The sequence below is a fragment of the Neodiprion pinetum genome, chromosome 2, assembly GCF_021155775.2.
Source record: "Neodiprion pinetum isolate iyNeoPine1 chromosome 2, iyNeoPine1.2, whole genome shotgun sequence".
NCBI lineage: Eukaryota > Metazoa > Arthropoda > Insecta > Hymenoptera > Diprionidae > Neodiprion > Neodiprion pinetum.
Genome location: NC_060233.1, coordinates 38,554,807 through 38,575,865, shown reverse-complemented (window position 1 = coordinate 38,575,865; position 21,059 = coordinate 38,554,807). Strand labels below are relative to the sequence as shown.

General features: G+C 40.7%; 1 protein-coding gene and 1 long non-coding RNA gene across 2 annotated transcripts in view; one reads left to right on the top strand and one right to left on the bottom strand.

Annotated features, from left to right (window-relative positions):
* Window positions 1-1,598: 1,598 nt before the first annotated feature.
* Window positions 1,599-6,467, bottom strand: LOC124213019 (uncharacterized). Its single transcript, XR_006881798.2, has 3 exons — window positions 6,101-6,467; window positions 2,544-2,678; window positions 1,599-2,462 (listed from the first exon to the last, which is right to left on the bottom strand). It is a non-coding gene; the product is annotated as an uncharacterized lncRNA (long non-coding RNA).
* Window positions 6,468-6,582: 115 nt separating this feature from the next.
* The window catches only part of LOC124213015 (calmodulin), a 107,879-nt gene continuing 93,402 nt past the window's right edge, over window positions 6,583-21,059 (top strand). Inside the window, exon 1 of the mRNA XM_046613781.2 lies at window positions 6,583-6,742. Within this exon, the coding sequence (XP_046469737.1) occupies window positions 6,704-6,742 (39 nt within the window). The 5' untranslated portion in view covers window positions 6,583-6,703. The remainder of the gene's footprint in view (window positions 6,743-21,059) is intronic.

Below are 21,059 nucleotides of genomic sequence, written 5' to 3'. Positions count from 1 at the left end.
AATAGCGCCAGAAAGAATTTATTCCAGTACTTTTCAAAATCATCAAAATTTGTGCCAAAAATGCTTGCACTAAAAATCCTTCTTGTCCACCTCGTCCCCTTTGTTTTCCACGTCTTCTTCCTCGTGCTCCTTGTCCTCCCTTTGAAGTCGAGTCTCGCCGGGTAACGGACCTGGAGCGCAGGAATTATGGAGCGCTTTTTCTGGAAGTTGCGTTTCATCAGGTAGCGGACCTGGAGCGCAGAAACTACGCAGCGCTTGGTCAAAAGTCAGCAGGTCAAGAACTTGGACAGCCAGAACTACGGAAAATTAGTTCTGAAGGTCAAAAGTCACAAGGTCAAGGACCCGGACAGCCAGAACTACGGAGCGCTTGGCCTGAAAGTCAAGTTTCACCAGGTAGCGGACCTGAACCGCAGGATCCAGGAGGAAGAGAACCCGGTACTCGAAATCTGCGGAGCGCGATTTTCATTCTTCCGCTTAACTCCGCGGTTGTTTTCAGACTGAGGAATTCGGCTAGCTGATTCTAGATCGATGACGTCAAGAGAAAAAAAATTTTTGGTGACTTCACTTTTTGAACATCCGAATTTTGGTTTCGAACTTCAATACTTTGTATGATGTATGATGCATAATGTATGATGATATGATATGATGTATAATGATTTAGTTCTCACATTTCAGACAAGAAATACGCACTTCATCTTTCCTAACGATTCCAGATCCAAGCGGCTAGGCACTTCGATGGTCGGTCGTTGACTAAAGATATGTTTTTTAGAAAATATGTAAATTTGAACAACTGGTGAATTTGAAAAATCAACGACGGAGCCAGGAATCGAACCTGGTATCTAGCGATGCTTTGCCGGAGACTTACTCCACTAGACCACCGATATGTTTTTTAGTTAACGGGTCAGCTAACAACTCTGCCGTTCTGCGACAGTTGGATCATAAAAATTTTTGCACGTACTTTTCAACTGTGTGTTAATATACACTCGAAGTTTGAAGAAGCTTCGTTTTGTTTCTTCCTATAAGAAAAAAAAACAAAAATCACCGACCATCACCTGTTTGGGTTTTTAAATCAGGCGACGTTACTCCGACGTATTTTTCCGAGAGGAATCGTTCAAGCCCAGTCCCAATACGATGCGAGCAACGGTTCATGACTTACAGCTGAAAACGACAGAATTTTTGCGATTATTCATATCCACTTGTGTTTACTTCGTAGTTCCTCAACTTCTTCTGATGCGCTTTCCAAGTTTTTGGGGGTCGAATTAATCAACCCGATTCCCGATCTGAGCAACTGATCAGTAGTTACAACTTTAAAACGATCATTCATTTTTCTACTGTATGGCTAATGATCCAACGTTGTTCAAGGTGTCTTCTTTGCATGCCTTAAGGTCTCATCAGTCCACGAATTGTCGGAAATATTCCAGGTTCTAAAAAGTGCATGGTTAACCTCATCCAACATTGGGTCAAAAATCGTCGCAAAAACACATCAAATTTGCACATGATTTTCAAAAAGGTGAAACAGAAAAATCACGACTTCATAGCCTTTAAGTTCCAGCTGTTTATTCAATATTACTTCTTCGAATACAAGTGTTTGTGTCAGTGTGTAGTAATTCAACTAGTTACCAAACGGTATAATATTGAAAGATAAACGGGAATGCAAAAGTATGATTTAACATTACCCAATAATTCTAATTATCGTAACAGGACACAGGAGTGCATTATACCTAATTTTAAGTAGAAGATGAAAAATATTATATCAGATAGTCAAGGTCTTACTTAGTAAGTATAGTTCGAGTTCTGGTTTGCGTCTAAGCGCAGCGCACCTTTGCATGGTACGATGTATACCGTATGTTATTGTGTTGTTAGTGTTTAATTTAACCTGCATCAAAATGAATGAATAAATTAATTTCCCCATATTTCATTAGTATTTTATCAGCCTTGATTCCAAAATGATTTGAACGCTGTTTTTGGAATACTTGAAGTCGAGTTAGTTTAAGAATAGTGGTATGAATAGATACAGGGATGAAAATTTTTTGTAACAAAAATCGCGAAGAAAGTCAGGCCAACTTCTCTGAATTTTAGAACAAAATTTCGACGAATATGAATAATGCTGCAATTTATTCTTTGACGCGCTACATAGATGTAATTTTGTGAGAGGAATCGATTGCGCGCAATCTGAATCCGAATACGCTGCGAGCAATGCATCAAGAGTTAGATCCGAACGATGAAAGTTTTCTCAGTATTTCTCTTGATTTAAATTACATGACGTATTAGGTGAAACGGACCAGGCAGAGTTTTTCCAGGATACGTAAGAGTATTCGAAAGTTGAAAGGTAATTATTGTTCAAATTTATTCTTCAACTCAATTGGTCTTGGAGATGAGAAAATTGGTAGCTGATCTTCACTTAATCGCCATGCACAACGCCATTTTTGGTTTGACTGTAGTCATTATGTGATGAAACTTCTCTGCAACAAAAATTTCGTTATACATGTATTTACATATTTAATGTCTTTGATGACTTGGAACAACATTGCGCTTCCACTTACCTGTGATTCACAAAGCAGTTTTCTATTCCTAATGATCCCACAAAAATGTTTGATTACAGATGATCCAGTCTTGAGCAGCTGTGAACACCGTAAGCCGTCATTCTTTCGACATCTCGGAGACCGCTTACAACCCCGCTGCAAATCAATATTTTGTCTTGAAAAAATTATTGTAACTTTTTGAAACATGTATTATAGACTGGGCCAAAAAAATTGATATAATTTCTCGATTAATTCTCGATTAATTATATCAATTTATTAAGCTTAACTACTCGGAAACGGCTTGTCTGACAAAAATCTATAATCAGACCTTTTTTGTAGGGAATTTAATTTTATAAAGGGATAAGTGAACATAAATTTTTTCACTTCAATATTTCGACAGTTCTGACGTAAAACGTCAAATTATTACGAAAAATCAAAAAATAGCGATGATAGACCTCTTAAAGTTAATATTAAGGGCTTAAAATATCATGAAATTTTTTTTTTGCCATACTGAATGATATTCTCAATATATTTTTCAAAAAAAAAAATAGTCAATTTTTTTGGCCCAGTCTAATGTATTATTTCATTGAAAAAGTCCTGTTGTGGGAATAAATAAGCCAGCCGCCATAAGAAAAACAGCAATAAGGCGATTTTTTTGTCCTCCCAACTCACCCTAGCCCCTTAAACATGTTCAGGCTCTGAAAACGAGCATGTAAAGATCTAAAATTTTGTGAGTAAATGCAGAACCGTGAAGAAATGAGACAATTATAAATTAAACGTGGATACGGGTTAACGAAATGAAATTTTTAACACACAATCTTATTATTTGCATCGGACTAATGAGTCTCATAGATTTATTCAAAGAAAGCCTTGTCGGAAAGACTAGTTATTTCAGGATGAACAAAGAAAAAGAGGACGGAAACAATACGTGCATTCACACACCGTTCATACACAGAAAATACGCCTATCGACCTGCAAGTTGAGAAAGAAAATGATTGAAGTGACTCGAAACAATAATGAAATCTTACATGAGCGATTCTAAATTATTTTTAAAAAAGTGCGAAATGAACCGTGCTACACTTCTTACAAATTCAGTTGCTCTGCAGGTTTCTTGTAACAATTCGAATTAGTTAATCACTCACTATGGATAAGATACAATTTTGGTTGCTGTTAAGGCTTTGGAGAAAATCACATATCCCAAGTCAGTGAACAATTTTGTTTGTCTCCGTTTTTCAAAAGACAAATCGGCTAGAGCACCGATGTGAAGGAATCCCTTCTTTCCATGCGTATGTCCGAACTTACTCCGTAAATTTGAAACCCGACTGACCGGGCGATGCATGAAAGTGAAAGTTAGAATAACAGCATCCCAAAAAGAATACGGTGAACTAAGACGATGCCTATAGAAGCGATTGGGTGGCGTCGCGATGCCGCCGAAGCATCTTTCGATTTCGCCTTTCTTTTTTCGCTATCTGATGAAGTTTACTCCAAAGGATCAAAGTATACATGGTTATGTATATTATTTTCTTGGTTTTTTGCTACCACGGTCAAGCTCAAGAGAAGAGTATTCGCCAAGGATCCACGGCTTTATCTCATCCGATAAGGGAAGCTTGTATTGGTTTCATCAATCATCCCGTACTCTTGCCATTTGCGCAATCATATTTCTGAAATCTAATTATTCGTATCAGTACAGCAAGCTTGACCATCAACGATAGTTTTTATTTCCAGAAAAACTAAAGTGCCAAATGATTCGTCTCCTGTGGCTACGTAAAAATATTCACCGCTAATCGAACGAGAATACGAATAATCGCTTATGCTAAATTATAAAAAATGTTTTACACCACGTGAATAAATTCGAACTACCGCTGATGTCAGGGTAGAATTGTTACAGGAAAACAAAGCCATAAAGCTTGAAAGCTGGCGCAGACGTGACGACGGCAACCGGAGCTCTATACCGTAATTTGTTGATAACACGACTCCCGGGGAGGTAATTTAAATCGACGGGGAAGAAAATTGCAGGCACTTACCGAGGGACGCAGCGCAGGGTCTGCGAGATCGTAAACTTTTCTGGAAGCTCTTCTTTCGCAAAACTTTGCCGCAGATATTATACGCATGAAGCAATTATCGCGGTACTGCAAGCAGCTGATCGTATTTTCCTATATCTAAAGCACCATAAAGCAGAAATTTCACAACATGATTTATTCGATCAGCAAGAGTACGCCAACTAATTTACAGGTTTTATTTTTTCTCGAATACCGACTTTCACACACCTCAACCTTTCCGCGTTATTCCGATGGAGTTTAAATTAGCAAGTAATAGCCAACTAGTTTCATCTCTACGTTATTCAGGTTAGAATGTTTCGTTTGGAGATCCCCGATTTGCTCGCTGTGCGGAATAGGTACGAGTGCCTTGGACTTGGTCAGATAACTGCAATTTACGATGTAATGAAATCTAATTGCTACAGTTTCGGAATGTCTCGTCTAGGGAATAAACTGGATAAATTACTAGAAATTTGTTGACCGAACTGCAAGATTAACAGCATCAGTCTGCTCGGTATGAAACTTGGCAATTGTAGAAATTTCGCTGCACTTGTCTAGTCACAGTAATGTGGGAAAAGTTCGGAGAATTTGAAAGCACGTACAAGAAAAAATTACACAAAAAAAAAAAAAAAACGAAAGCATTCTCGTGCTATTTTAAGCATGGCCGTTTACTAAGGAATTATAATCCTGTAAGTTAATAAAGAATTTGCGATTTCACGAGTGACTTCAGGCGAATCGGATTTCTTGACATTTCGAAAGTATTTTAAACACGGCGTTTTGCAATATTAATATTCAAACGAATCAAGTATCCGCGCGTTCGTAACCTCGATTTTGAACGGCGCTTGCTTTGCACAAATAGTAAGCACTTTAAATTCAGTTCTCTATTGGGTTCAAAGGGTTAAAACGGTAAGAGACCAAGAAGTTAAAACTTCGCGGGGTCAAATAGAGCCCCGAGACTTTTCACCGTCGTCGACGGGGCGAATTCATGGTAGAAATATAGCTACCGCCAACTAACTTTAACCATTATTTTAATATCAAGTTGAGAGAGCAGCTCACCGCGGCATGAATTACTTGAGTACGAACCCTTGGTACACGGTGGCTAATCTACCTACATTTGGAGCGATCTTGTTGGAGTTGAGTCTAAAAAAAAATTGACTGGATTGCAGAATGGATTCGCCGAAATAATGTATATAGTGTACCTATTTGAAACTCAACAGTCAATGACTGGATATTTTCTAAACCAAGGACTTCAATGGTCTGTAACTAAGGGCCTCTTGATTGCGCAAAATTAATATCTCACCGTGAGTCTATACCTCGATGCGTTGTACAAGTTCCAATAAATTGTTCGAGTATCGAGTCTAATTGAGAATACGAATCCTCGAACATGACGCATCAGAGGCGGGACGGTATCTGTGCGGTGCGATCTTGAAAAGTACTTCGCATAGTAAATTCCGAAATGGTAGACACCGATGCAACATCGATTTCTGTCAAGTGTTTATAGGAGATTTCATCGGCAAAAAGTGGATGATAATTATATCTCACCTCGGAGTAATTATGGGTGATTAATAGTGGCCCTTCTGTCCGTAAGCTCGGCCCTGACAACGGTCCTTGAGCTGGTGAGCGTGCGCGAAAGCTCGACGACGACGGGAGGTCCGCTCCCAAGGAGTGGAAGCCGCCGGTTGTGGAGCATCAGACGCCTGGTAGTCGCGTCTAGATCCGTGCATCCCGATTTTCCTCTTCTTCATTTCGTCTTTGGTTGGTGAATAACGTCGCGAACTGGAGAGCCGAGCTTTTCTTCCAGCGATCAACGTGGCAGCGAGGTGCTCGGTGATCAGGGGGCATTAAAAGGGCAGCCAAAACCGCGCCGCAAGAAGCCGTTCGACCGCCTGTAGTGAGGGCGAATAAGGATTCCGGAAATTAGTCTGAAGGCTCGATTACTCCGAGTCGACAGGATTCTTTTTCATTCTACGAATTCTCCGTTGGTTATTAGTTCCAAATTATATATAACGTATTACCATACTGTACAGCGCGGGAGATTTTTCACGGGGATAATATCGGTCTCAGAACCAGCCGTCTCTTTGGTACTAGATAAGCAACAGGCGCCGTGTTTATAAAGTATTCCAGTTTGCCAGGATTACGACCAAAATGAAGACATCTTCGTTTTCGCTTCGCGTTATGCGTCGGGTAAGTTTGAAATAAAATGTTATCGATGTTTCAAGCTTCTTCCTTACAGCCAAAGACGCTCCCACATGCAATCATGCAAGCGCGCACCGCAATTATTTCGCTTCGAAATTAGTGCAGATAGTATTTTACTGCCGCTCTGCCTGTCCTTAAAAAACGTCTTTTCATCTCATTTCGTTGTCAGGTACTCGAGAAACGTTTCAAGCCGGTTGAATTCCGCGCCCGTTCGAATTTAAATGCATGTAGAAGCTTTCATTAGGCTGGCTAGGATGATGGATCAACGACTATTTGAAAAACAATGAAAAAATATTAAAACTCGTGATCGTCTAAAATTGCATCTTAATTACCGACAAATTTTCATCCGTCGCTAAATTACACTGCTTCGTTGATCAATCAATTTTTCCAATAACGATCACGAGGTTGAGTTGACATGTTTCTTCACGCGTTCATTTACGATCCGAGAGATTGAATAAGCAACTGTACTTACTTCTCATATAAGTAGGGATTAGAACTCCACCCTAACTTGGGTAATAATTAAGAATTTTCCAATCGCGGTATGCATTAATTACTCTAACCAGGCGAATAGGGTAAGATAAGGGAGTTTTTCTATTTTGCGATTGTCAATTTTGCCATTCTGTACAAAACCGCGAAATAATGAAATCCGCTTGATACTGACTCGTGAAGATTGGACCTTTGCCTTGTATTTCCCCAGCTTTAATCCAGAGCGTCATTTCTACCCGCCTGCAAAGTGTATACTTTACTCAGATTTGCATCCTATGTATATAGATGTACGCCCTTGATTATTTATCTATGTAAAGACAGGCAAAATCATACATGCGTATTACATACATGCAGGAGCGTCGTGCAGATGTCTACAAGTTGGGTGCCTCGGCGATTTGAAATTTGCATAACATAATTCAAAAATCACCGAGACTGGCGGGCTCGGTATATTCATAAAGCTAGGGAAAACCCGGGTCAGCAAGCTGATGGGAACCTTTTGTGTTAGCCAACCGAAAACTTCTCGCGAAAATATATTGGAAGCTGTGGTACCGCCCAGTCTGATGCCAACAATTTTTTCCCTTGCACGCGCAGGAGGATCGAGGATGTGACCTTGGAGAGAATTGATACTTTACAAGGGCTTCGCGACAAGAGCGTCAGACTTGCCAAAAAGGCGCAATTAATAAACTTTTCACTACTTTCCATCACTTTCCACTGACTATTTTTTTGCGAGTGAAACAGTGCGGAACTTGTCATAAATAATCCACCTCTCTTTACGTCCGATTGCGATCCGATTATTCTACATGTAAACTAAGGAGTCCGGAAAGTTTAACTTTTCGGTATTAATTAAAACAAGTGAAACCCAACCGGAAATTTGTTTGGCAATCTGAGGGGATCGTATTTACGGTTCAACTTTTCAGGCAAATTGTTTAATTGAATTGAGTGGGTTGTCATTAACCACCCCTCCGATGATGAGCTGCCTATAAAGAATGGTGTGAAATTGTAGGTTTACCCTTTGAAAACTATTTTATACATTACGGTTCTCTGCGTGCAACGGAATTTCGCTACCGTATGCGTGATTTGAAGTTGAGACTAATGACAAGCAAGTGTTGACATGGTTGACGCCTTGCGTTAATTAGCAGTCTTCGGCTGATATGATTGATCGTTTGGGTAGCGTTTGTTGCCCTCCGGCGTGTCCAGACCGTTGAAAATATTTGTATACATCTCGTTAACTTCTTCAGTATCAAATGTAACACTGTTCTGTTATAATTTGTTATGAACAAGGAACAAGTCTGCCAATCTATACTGACAAATGAAGAAAAAAAAAAAAAAACAATAGACAGGGAAGATTTTGAAGGTGCTTTTCGGTAGTTGAAACTACATGAAAAGTCCATGGCGTGCAATTTGGATTCGGTAACAAGAGTTGGTTCCTATAGACGGAGCGCTGACGTAGCAGCGTTTGCGTTGTGTTGCAACAGTCGGGTACAATTCCAAGTAACAATTATTAGGGGGTACACGTCACACCCTCAAAGACGTATGTGCGGAGGGCAGGTGAAGCCATTAACCTGTCAACACGCGTTGCAAGCTCGTGCGATTAAGCCGACGGCGAAAGCAAGCATTTAAGTGGCTGAGAAAATACGTAACCGCGTTTCATTGTGTTTCGGAAATTAGTTTGGTTTTTTCCGTCACTGTACAATTCATGCAAAGTGTTAGCGAGGTGTGAATAGCGCGTTTCTAAGGTGTTTCAGCATTTCGCGCGATGTAGCCACTCTTGAATTTTAGCGCACATGTATGCACGCGGAATTGAACGCGACGAATTTGTGAATTGAGTTGAAATGGCACATGTTCGTATAACGGTTTGGTAAATAAATTATTGGGGTGGCGTCGGTGTGGTTTTTTCCTTTACCTTACTTCTCCGAAACGTATATCGTATCGGCAGACGACAAATGCTTGCCTGGAAACGCGATCGTCGAAGCCTCTCTCAAATTTATAAGCCTGACATCGAACTCCGCGCTACTGCCTATTGCGAGAGTGAATCTCTTGCGTTATATTTCTCCGTTACTCTCGTCTCAGTTTATTTTCTGTATCAAATATTGCCGGACTCTTACTCACCGATCGTCGGATTCCGACTCAATTCCACTACACGGTATCGAGTTTTTCTCTAGAAGCACGTAACAAGCGCATCGATTTTTTCTCCGAACAATACCAATCAACTGTATTACGCTTTTTCCCTTCCGTTCCGAATCGGCACGCGGAAAATGCGAACGTAGAAAACTTAATTTGAATTCCAAATTATACATTTGGTTTCTGCATGGATTACACGTAGCTGTGTTCGTAGTATAAAGAATGGGCTTTCCCGTTTTTGTATTCGCCCTTGTTCTTTGTTTCCTTCTCGGGTATCCCAAATCCAGAATGTGTACTGCGGTTATCAGCTGTGCCTGAAATATACGTATGGGTATCACGACTTGTTTGCTCGGTGTTTTTTTCACCGCTCGCATATCGAATATTATCGACCATGTTTGCTATCGTGTTTATACCGGGTAAACACCGAAGATGTAGATGTACTTACGTTTTTTTTTGTCCCGGGTATAGAGCGAAAACACGTTTCGTCGCCCGATCATTCAGCTCGACGATCGTTTTCCCGCGATTCCACCGCCTAAATAAAATTTAATTTTCGTCAAGCTTTTCCCGAGCTCAAGCTTTCACATTCCAAACCGCAATAAAACCCTCGAAATTCCAGGCCAACGGGTAGGTACATAACATTATAGTATATAACGTGCACTCTATTGTACCCTCTACTTTTTCTCACTCCTCCGCTTTTTATATCCCATTTTCACTCTGTCCTCCAGCGCTCGTATTTTACAACGTAGAATTTCTGGAGGAGCTGTATTTATTTTCTTCACAATTGACATACCTACAGAAATTTTACACCGTAATGCCCAATTTCTGTCTCTCGAGACAGTGATTGAAAATTACAGATGATCTGAGTCGCATACTGGACATGTCAGTGAAAATTGATTGATTACGATTCGTTGAATTTCACCCTTCCATTGAAATTTCCAATTATATAACTTAGTATCATGCTCTGATAGATGAAGAACAAGTAGAATACATGAGTGCAATATATTTACGAATTCTGCATTGAATCTGTAGGTTATAAGTTCTTTGCCTTTCCAATTCACGAAAAAATCGTCGTTTTGGAAGAATTTCAAGCTCTTGCTGGGCAGGGTGAAAAAACAATCCTATATCCATCTATCTTTCACTCTCTTCCGACCCTTTTTTTCGATGTCTGGAGTTGCGGATAAAAAACGTCGACAACATATACGTCTTGGGATGTGAAAAGTAAGAAAAATTCTTACTGTGGACTATGGAATTAAGTATATAACCGTATTGAAAGGAGTTCCGTTTGCTGTAGCAACTAGAAAATTTGAGTAAAATAGGTAACGTTACAACAACTGTTTGGACACTGTTGAAATTCCTAAGAACCAAGGTGCAAGTAACTATTTCCTGCGATTACAGTTACAAAGAAATATAGTAACAGTAACGACAATCAAAAAGAACGATTACAAGACTAATTGTCATTTAGTATCCAGCGTTATATTTTTCGGCAGTGGTGATAAATCAAATCAGTCAAGGACTGTGTGGCGATCGCAACTAAACATTTCTCTCGTCGACGGATCGCGGATTCTCTGTATCGCAAACTAGATTCCAGACCCCTTAAATTTTCAATAAAAAATGACTCCAGGTATCTCTGACGCCCTCGTTCAGGGTTGGATATCCGTCACTGATGCGCCGTCGCAAATGGGAGGTAATTTTTCACCAAATGAAAAGCATAGCGGCGTGAAACCATGCGACCGAGTAAAGAAAAATGTAGCATGAGCCGAAGAGGTAATCTCTCTACCGTGGCGAAGAAATGAAAGGCTTGATAGTCATTCGCGTTCTTGTGTGTCCCTGATCTTACCGAACGTGTGTACTTTACCGTAGCGAGAAGTTGGCGAAAGTAGAAAAACTCGAAACCCGGGCTAGACTTGGTATGGAACTTTTCTCATTCTTGCAGGACGTGGAGTAACCAAAAACTCCGTATCGTGAAGTCTCGTCTTCCCGTCCATTACTTTCCTTATATTCTTCTCCCGACTTTGATACAATATCATTTCAGAGCTGTCCCGAATTATCCCGCGATGACGAATGAGTAAGCCAGCTTTTCCAAAATCACGTTCTGCTGCAGGAGTAAACGACGAGGCTCTTTATCGCGACATCTTTCCAGCACCTTTGTGATTTCGCTTCGCACAATCTTTCACGAACTACGGGAGATTGTTTAATCCCTGGTTCTTCCTGAAATGGCCTCGATTAATTCTCCTGTGAGTTGTCGCTAATTCGGAGTGAAATCCCGTACCCACGCCCATTCTTCCTCGTTGTTTTCAACATCGTTTAATGCCCGATGATTTCGGCGATTCAGAGATTACGCGGGAGAGCGGGAGGCTTGAATCGTGTGGATTGGATTGCATGATCGATTCGAGCGGTAATCGATGCTGTTAAACTGTGCAGACTCAGCGATCCACGTCACTTGACAACGATCGAGGATGGGACTCTGCAGCTGGTTCATTGATTTGTTAAAACCAGGACTCTCTCTCTCCTGCAGCCCTGTTTCGAGGCTTGATCATATTCGGGTTTAAGCCTCTTGTCCGAGAATTAAAACCATTTCCACGAGTCGTTAAACGGGCTGGGTGACATCTCGAAACTGAGATAACGGCTGAATCGAGCCTGATGAAAGACGACCAAGTCACGGGTTGTTCATTTCATGAATGGGAATTGATTTGGAAGGGTGGGAAAGATCTCATCGCGTTATCAACGCAGATGATAAAATTCACGGGTGGATTAATAGTGGGTCGAGTTGTGAAAGCGGTGATACCAAGCGACCGTGATGGATCAAATAAGTGTTCTGTACATTCCGTCCAATAAACAGAAGGTAATTGAAAATTCTTCTATTCGTTTTCACGTCCGTATCGATCGAGTCCGAGTGAAGCTCTGGTCGCCTTCTTTAGTTCCCCTTTCATGTTTCCTTTATTCACTTTTCATAATGCAATAAACGGAACAAGTGTTTCAGAAATATCGTGACCGGGTAGTAATTTTCAGAATTCTCATTTGAATAAATCTGGGCTACAAGAGTGCAGCTATTATTTTTATTGTTGCAGCTCTGTACAGCTGCCGAACAGTCAGGAATCTTATAGGTGAATTATGGGTATTCGTTTCTCGTGTGAGAAACGGTTGTTGTAACTTTGCGACTCAACGAGTTTCTGTAATCTGAGAGCTGCGCCAGAGTTTCGTTCGTAGTCGGTTAACACGTTCAGCGAATATCAAGTCACGTTTATCCAATATACGTAACTCAGATCCACGTGCTATGCGGACCTGCGTCGATTGGAAAAATTGCTGCAAAGTTCGCTTTGGCATTCTCCGTTTGCCGTGAAAGTCACGATTCGCATCAGGTGAAAATTGAGCTGACTCTGTTTGAAAGCTCCGTTGTAAAGAAGACGCTCGTCAAAAGCTTTGCGGATTCAAGCTCACAAAAAGAAAAGGCGATGAAGCTGCTGTAAAAGAAACAAGATGTCACACGGTGCAATTTTCATCCAGATATTCATGAATTCCGGATAAAAGGCGCTCTGCGTTAGTTCAAAGCATTCCAAATTACGTTCAGATATCCCGAGTATTTTTTTTTCTTTCACCGGGCGTACATTAGCTCGAGAAAAATGGAAAGAATTAGCTTGCAAATCGTACCTTGCGTTCTATCTTCTGTCCTCCGTTTGCACAGGAATAATTTCTTACGCGAATGTAACGCGCTAGTATTGACTTTCATGCAAGTACACCGAGTCTACGCGATCTTTCTACTTACACATGCATAGCTTCTATCGCATAAATTGCGTTACGCCGTTTCTGCAGCAGCCCAGCACCGCCCACGAGGTGAACTTCATTAATTCACCCGGCGAGGAAATTTCCACTCGGCATTCCTTGATAGAAAGAATTTCACATACAATCCGATATGAGGTCTCGACTCCCGTGGGATCGAAGAATGGGAAACGGAGCGAGAACACCACGGGGAAATATTTGATCGCAATCCATCAGGAATGTCAAAAATGCAGATCATTTTCAATTTCCCCTTCTTCATATATGTCCGTGTGATATTTTCAGTCTGCTCGCGAATGAAAAAAGGGAAAAGCAAAACGAACAACGCGTTGTTATTTTCTGCACATGTTATTTGCAATTGATTCTTACGCGAGTGGGCGAGCTACGAGGAAATCGAGAAGGCTACAGCGTATTCCGAAAGGTCTTCGCGACCTCTAACAAGGGTCGGAAACCTTCCTCCTAAATGTTCCCTTAGTCCGAGGATCAGTTTAGAGATAAGGGATTCGGGATTCGGCGGCAGATGCGCGTGATGTTCCGAACCCAAACGTAAGCTCGGGGATCGAGGACGCGATGTACTCATCCGGCACTTTTCCACTGTCCTAAAGTAACAGTCAGATTTAGCAACCCCAAAGTTTTCACGAACAATCATGTATGTAATACACAAGCGATGCTCGAGAGTTTTCGGTGGCTGAATTATTAGGCAGCGATTCGTGAAAATTCCTCCTCGCGCCAAAGAGAAATTGAAATCTGGTTGAAACTCGGGATTTCAAGTTGACAGGATACGGTTATAAATGAAAATAATGACAAATGGTACGGTGAATGCGGGAAATCTCTCTCGTGAATTTTTAAAGCGAACGAAACGTGCGGTGGTTGCGATTATGATGGGTATCTGATTTTACAGGCCGTAAATATCGCGTTGATCTGAAAATTTTAATTAAAAACTTTGACAAAATTTAAGTCTCATGTGGAAGGATCAAAGTTAAGGTGGGATGCAGTTGTGAATATTTACTCCGCTTTCCGAATTTGCGAAGGCCAATTTTTTCACCGTTGGAGCAGCTTGGAGAGCAGAATGGCGAAAGAATAAGAATTGATACATGCTAATTAGAAGAATTTTTCTGCTTTCGATACCGTATCGTAGGAATTAATTACTCGAGGTCAATTTCGCATTTTCATTCTTCCAAGGTCAATGTATCAAAATACGACAATTGATGGCGAATTTAAAACCAGTTTGAAAGCTATCAACCGTTGTCCACAGTACAATCACACATGTCTGTGTATTGCGGCAGGTTTCGTCTCCGTTATCGTTTCTCCATACTTCCCGGGAAATTGACAGGAAATTGCTTCCTCAATGATTCTGCCTAACCTTCCACAGTCTGAAGTATCTGTTACCGCGCTGCGTTCGAAAATCCGTACGAGGTACGAGAAGAAAGCGGGATCAAATTTTTTCCAAGATTGACCATACACGTGAAGTAGCAAAGAAATATGCTCCGGGCATCGCAAGTTTCCCAAAAACCCTGAAATCGCGATAAATGAAATAAATTTTTTTTCATACAGAAGCCGAGAAGAAAGTTGTGCCGATATTGAAAACGTCCTTCAATCAGGCCTGATTAAAATAAAAAAATCACCATTCAAGCAGACCATTTAATAGGGGGTTAAACTCCAAGTGAGGACTATCGTTGGTTGTTCTTCAAACCGAAGGATAAAGCGGGGAGCAACAAGTAAGACCGAAGCTTTTTCCACCCACGCCACGGAGTAAAAACCGCACGTCGATATCGACGGCTTTGCTTCGATTCCGCACATCCTCGACCCCGCCTTCACACGGGGAAAATATCGCGGGTGTAAAATTACTCGTCAATTGAACCTCGTCGACTCTGACATGGCAAATACGATTCTCTTGGCATTTTAGTTGAGTTGCCGTGGACAAAACGAGTATGCGTACGCTCGTTGGGACAACTGGGCGCGAAGTTAATTAACAGTTCACTTTCTGAGACTTGAAACCGTCGGGTGTAAAATAAAATTCTCCTTGAGCCCTCCTTTAATTGAGGGTGGCAGAAGAGATCAGTCTTGTTCTTAGGTATTCGCACATTTACGCGTTCCTGCAGTTTTCATTGCAGGTAAATTGGGAGAGGCGTCTCAAGTATCCGCGCTAATTGATCATCATTTTTAGCTCCTATTATACCGTGAAACGCGTCGATTCGCGCTTCACCCATAAAATTGCCGGTGTTAAGATCAGCTCGCTTCTATTAAATAAAATCAATTAACCATGAACAGTTTTCATCAGCTTTATTGCAAGGATTTCACCTAAACTTCGCGTGCATCGTTGAAACATGCGACGTAACTACCCGTGAGTCCATCACTGAATATACATATCCGACTACACTGAATCACCTAACCAATTGCTCGCCTTTTAGCACAGAAGTGGCGCAACAAAACACCTGAAATAACAACACAGAAGTACCATTGCAGTCATAGCTTCAGGTGTAGAGTGCCAATTACTCTCTAGCTGCTTTAACTCGCATCATTCACGTGACGAGAGCAACTTCCACCGGGAGCTTTAAAGCGGACGATTTACAACAGTGGCTGGACGTTTGCGTCCCAATTTCTAATGTGTTAAAATTTCTAATGAAATAACGCCACTGTGAGAATTTTGATATTGTATAAGCATTCAGAACTCTGGCTAGCAAATCTGTATCTTCATTTTTCCATTTCTAGTAACGTTTTTCGATTATGAAATCACACTTGCTTACAAAAAATTGGTTCAAGCAATTCTTTTTTGATTTCGAATGTTTCAAGCTACGTACACAAGGGAAAAAGAATCGCTTATTTTATATCTTCAGGGTGAAAATTGAGGCGGCGAAATTCTGCGACATTCATACGAGCATTACGCTGATTATTTACATAAACTGAGGCATGGGAAAAATCTTCAAGATATTTTACCTCGTAGTTCGTGAGTTTAGGGACGAAGAATCTTCACGGACGTTAATTGGAGTCACTCGCAGTGGCATTAGACATACATAGAATCCGCGTATACCCAACCATTACGGTTCAAAAGTTTCCGTTTTAACGGGGCATATTGTGAGCCTGAATGCAACCCACCTGTTGCTAAGCCTATACACCTCACGATATTGAACCTAGAAATTTACCCAACTGTTGCACAAAAACTACGATCCAGAGAACCGCTGCATCGTAGCGTGACAAATACCTTAAACTGCGGTCCACTAAATATTTTTTCATTTACACGCCAAGACAATGCGTAATATGGCGTCTGGAATGCGAGGTGATTCGATTATTCGATAAACATGAATAATTGCGCCGAGAGAAGAAGATTACCTTCTAATTTACGGGATGATCCTAATCTCCGTGCGCGTTAATTTGAAAGTAGTTTTGTGGAGTAGAAGACAGATTAATATGAGTATGATAATTTCCGTTATTGTATCTCAAGAGTTTCGTCAACTGTAATGAGATAATGATAATAAAATTCAAAAACCATGACAAAATTCTGAAGATGCTACCATGTAACTGCGTGTAATATTTTACTAACCTGTACTTCAGTCGTGACTTGCAAAATTTTCGCAAAAGTATTTTCGTCAACCATAATCAGCCGAACTTTTGTATTTGAACCGCATACTCTCTTTCATCCTTTCATTTTGTAATAAAAAATCTGGGATTGTTTTCAGGGCGAAAGGTGAAAGGTTGAATCTATTCACGCGTGTTGTATATTTCTCAGAATGAACGTGATCCTGCCTCGTATCAAAGAGATGGCGGCACAGAGGTTTATTCAGCCTTGTTTTTTTTTTTTTTTTTTTTTATGTATAAAACGTGAGAGAATATTCAACTTTGGACGATTGAAGACTCGGCAAAACGTTCGTTGAAAAGCCTCAGCTCCAGCCGCGCTCGCTATTAAACTTTTTTTCTCTTTCTTCTCTCCTTTTTCCTCCCCCCAATATCTTTCCGCGAGCTCCAATTTGCGCAAAGCCTAACGAAAAAAAAAAAAGAAAAGACAAGAAAACACGCTGAGACTCCAATCTTATTGCGTATCATCCGTTCTGCTCTGCGTTCTCAGAGGCAAGGGACCCGGATTGCTCGTCCCCCGTTACACGTATATCACATTCTTACGTAACGAACCGAGAGTCTGATCAGCGAATCTCGGATTACTCACCAAATTTATTGTATTGACTGCGTGTGATCTGATTGGGTTGATACCAGTCCAGCTGGAAAATTGCCAATTTACTCCGGTGAGCATATATTTGAAATAGAAATGAGGAATTGTACGACTGCGCGAAAGCCTTCGAATAAACAAAAATATTATTAAATCACGCACGTCATGCTTTGTGCTGATTGTGTAGTTGGAAAACTTTTCATTTCACGGTATCAATGGAGTATCATAAATCAAATTGACACCTTATGCCACGGCAGGTTAAACCAGGCTGATATAAGTCGGCTTTGGGAATAAAATGAGACTCTTTTTTTGATCATGGCGAGACGCCGTCTACCCTTTGATTTATATGGCCGTCGAAACTCAAGTCCATAATCGAACCTGCAAAATCGATGATGAAGGGTCCAACGCTGGCTCACCTCGATCTTCCACCACCTATTTTCCCGGTTTTCACCCCTCAAGCCTTAAGACTAACAAAGCTGGGCACGCACGTGATTAATATCGCATCGATTAACTTCTTCACGAGCCTCATCTGTGCAAATACAAACGAGCGATACTTATTCTGGATAAAGTCGAAATACGTGGCGAACGTGCAAGTCCTGCAAAATATCTATGGATCTTTGTCCAAATAGCGATTAATCTTGCGGAATGACGTGACGCATATTTTTTTTTTTTTTATAAATTAAGATTCGCACCGAAAAAGTGAAGCAGGAAATTGTAAGAAAATTGAAAGTAATACACTGACGTTGATTCAGACTAATTTTAATGAAAAATTCCAGCGATTAATATAGCCAGGGGAAAATGCCGCCGAAATTTAAGCAAGTATTTCTTCACGAGGAGTTTCTCCGATTGCTCGCCAGCTTCAATTTCGCAGCTTTGGCCAACGGGGGTACGTATATATAAATGTATATGTATATCCGGGTCCTCCGAGAGTATAATTACCCAGATGTAAATAACGGTCAACGGGATAAGGTTCAGCCCTTATCGTTGGTGCGGATCGAGCAAGCTTAACCTTGGATAACAGTTCGTGCAAACTCGAAACTGGGGCGTTGCCGAGAAGGAAATGATTTTATAAACCTCTACACCAGGAGCCACGTCGTAACCACAGCAACAGTATCATGGCAACGCGGATTTCCACCCGAGACGTGATCCTTTTCACATACATATATGTATATATCGATGTAGGTATAGAGAAGATCCCGATATATACCAAGTCCACAGAGGATTCGCTCAGGTGCGAAAACACGCCAAGAATCGTACAACTTTTCGCAAAGAAAATAAATTGTAGGAAACGATGAAGCGTGAATTGAACCACGAACGCCTTTCGATTCGCGGGGGAATTATTAATGGTTTGTTCGGGATTCCGAATAACTGGTGAGACGAAAATTAATAACGTCTGACAATCACGGCCACGCGTGCATTCGTGAACAAAAATTAGTCCGTAACGCGATAAATCGTAGGTATGCCACGTAATTAGTGGAGTCAAATTTGATACCCTGTGGGAGTGTTGAATGTCTTAGATGGTCTCGTTAGCCTGCCTAAACATCTCTTGCGCTATTACATTATAGAGAACGTGTGACGGGGATTCAAACCTCAAGGATGTGACCGAAATTGAACCCGGAAAATACGGGCGTGCGTTTAAACCAATATAATAACGACTGTAATTAACGAAATTTAGCGAAGAAACACTCAATTGATGATAAAAATTGAAATTATAGTTATTTTCAATACTAGTACGAAAATAAAACCTCACGGACTTTATAAACGTCCTGGATATATATCTCGAGGATAAAGAATTCACGAGACTAGAAAACACAGAAGGCTGAAATATTCGACTTCGGTAAATGTCTGTACGTTTACTGAAGCGTTGAGCTCGACTTTGATTAGTTCGAACTTTGATCGGTTGCTTCTTCATCACGAAACATTGGAGGGACTTTCCTTTGACGTCGATTACCTTCCGCTCGTGTTTGCAATTCGTGAGAGTAATCAAATGTTCACATATTTGACTGCAGCTGGCTGAACGTAGAGAGAACATTTATTTGAGTCTAAAATTCGAACCACCTGCTTTTAAGTCTTTTGAGCTTGAGATCTTACGTATAAAATAATATGGAAATTTCTCGAAGGGTAGGAAAAATTCGGGAGTTTTAATACATCAGCTATAAGTGTCACGACCGAGTCCCGAATCTGAGGTGATTTTAATATAAACAATTTTTATTGGACATTTAAGTGTCTTCGAAGAGTTTGGAGAACAATGAGAGGAAAAGTCGCGAGATGAAGACAACGTAAGAAAAGCGATCTATTGTCGTCCTTTTTTTGTTCTCTTTCTTATTACCGACAGAATGAACAAAGGGAATGTAAATTGAAAACGTCGAAAGCCGTACCGAAAAGAGAAGAATAACGAACATTTTCTTTTTGTTTTATTATTCCGAGATGTATTATACGCCACGCATACTGGGAGAAATAATTCATTTTTGTTTGCAGATACACTTACTCCGCGATTACTCATTTATTATAAATATTGTGGTAATGTCGCTCACGGAATCTTTTCTTCACATAACGTGACGGAATCCGACGAAGGAAAAGTATTCATATATATACGTGTACACACATACATATCCATATACACCGGACGAGGTGAAATTTCGGGCTGAAGTAACGCACATAAATTCAAATCAGTAGCTGACACGGACTTTGAGGGAAATCTTATCATGGATATTCCCGAGAAATTTTAACGAATTTCAACGATTTTATTAATACAAACTACCAGGTTCCAATATTGTGAGCGAAATGATCATTGCGAGTAAAACCATACCGACAATAAATTCTCATCAAATTTGATTTTTGTGTTACGGTAATAATGTAACACAGTCAAGAATTTTTTACATCCGTTGCTTGTCATAGTTCACTTCGTATTTGTACTCGAGTGAGCGCGATCTGATTTTTTTATACAAAAATCATTTCGTTTACTTTTATTCTACACTTTAGTTTGAACTCGACGCAAGCTATTATAATTTGCGTCAAGGGCGGAACTTGAGAAGAAATTCGACGGCCCTCGCATTTTTCAAATTTAAGAACGAGCTTCTATCGAGTTTCCTGGAGAGGTTCAACGTCTTAGAATCGAATATAAAAAATTAATTGGTAAATTGATTCTTCGTACACATAAATAACAACATGATCAGCGGATCATTGAGTATCATTAGCCCGTAATTAAAATGTCAAACAATAAACGTAGTAGGATTCACCGCATAATTAGACAAAAGTGCTCCGAGTATTCAGATAACAGGGTTTACTCCGAATCCATCCTAACGGCCGAAATTAGTGACCGGAAAAATATCCTTTCGAGCCGAGCTATTAAACCCCTTTCACCTTACGAAAAGGGACTAAAAAACTCTTCAACAGGTATTCAAGCAATAATCGAAGCGAGCAATTCCGAGTGTCCATTATTCTTCTGCGTTTTTGGAGAGTTGAAAAATGAGCTTTCCCGCGGAAAGAGCACTCGGCGTGATTGAAAGTTCGTTAGTAAATGGAAGGATGCGAGGAAGGGCGCCGTTGACTTACCCCAGTTGAACAGTGATCGAGGAAAGCCTGCGTGGAAGAGGCATCGGGAGCTTGTAAATTGGTGAGCACCGCTCTTCTCCCGACCCACGTTTGTCGTCAAGAGCGGCCGCTTACCTTGAGCGCTCATATACTTGGGAGGTTTGTTGGTCCGTTGCGGAGTCGAGGACCGTTCGCAGGTTCTCGGCAAAACGAACTCGAGCCTCTTAACTT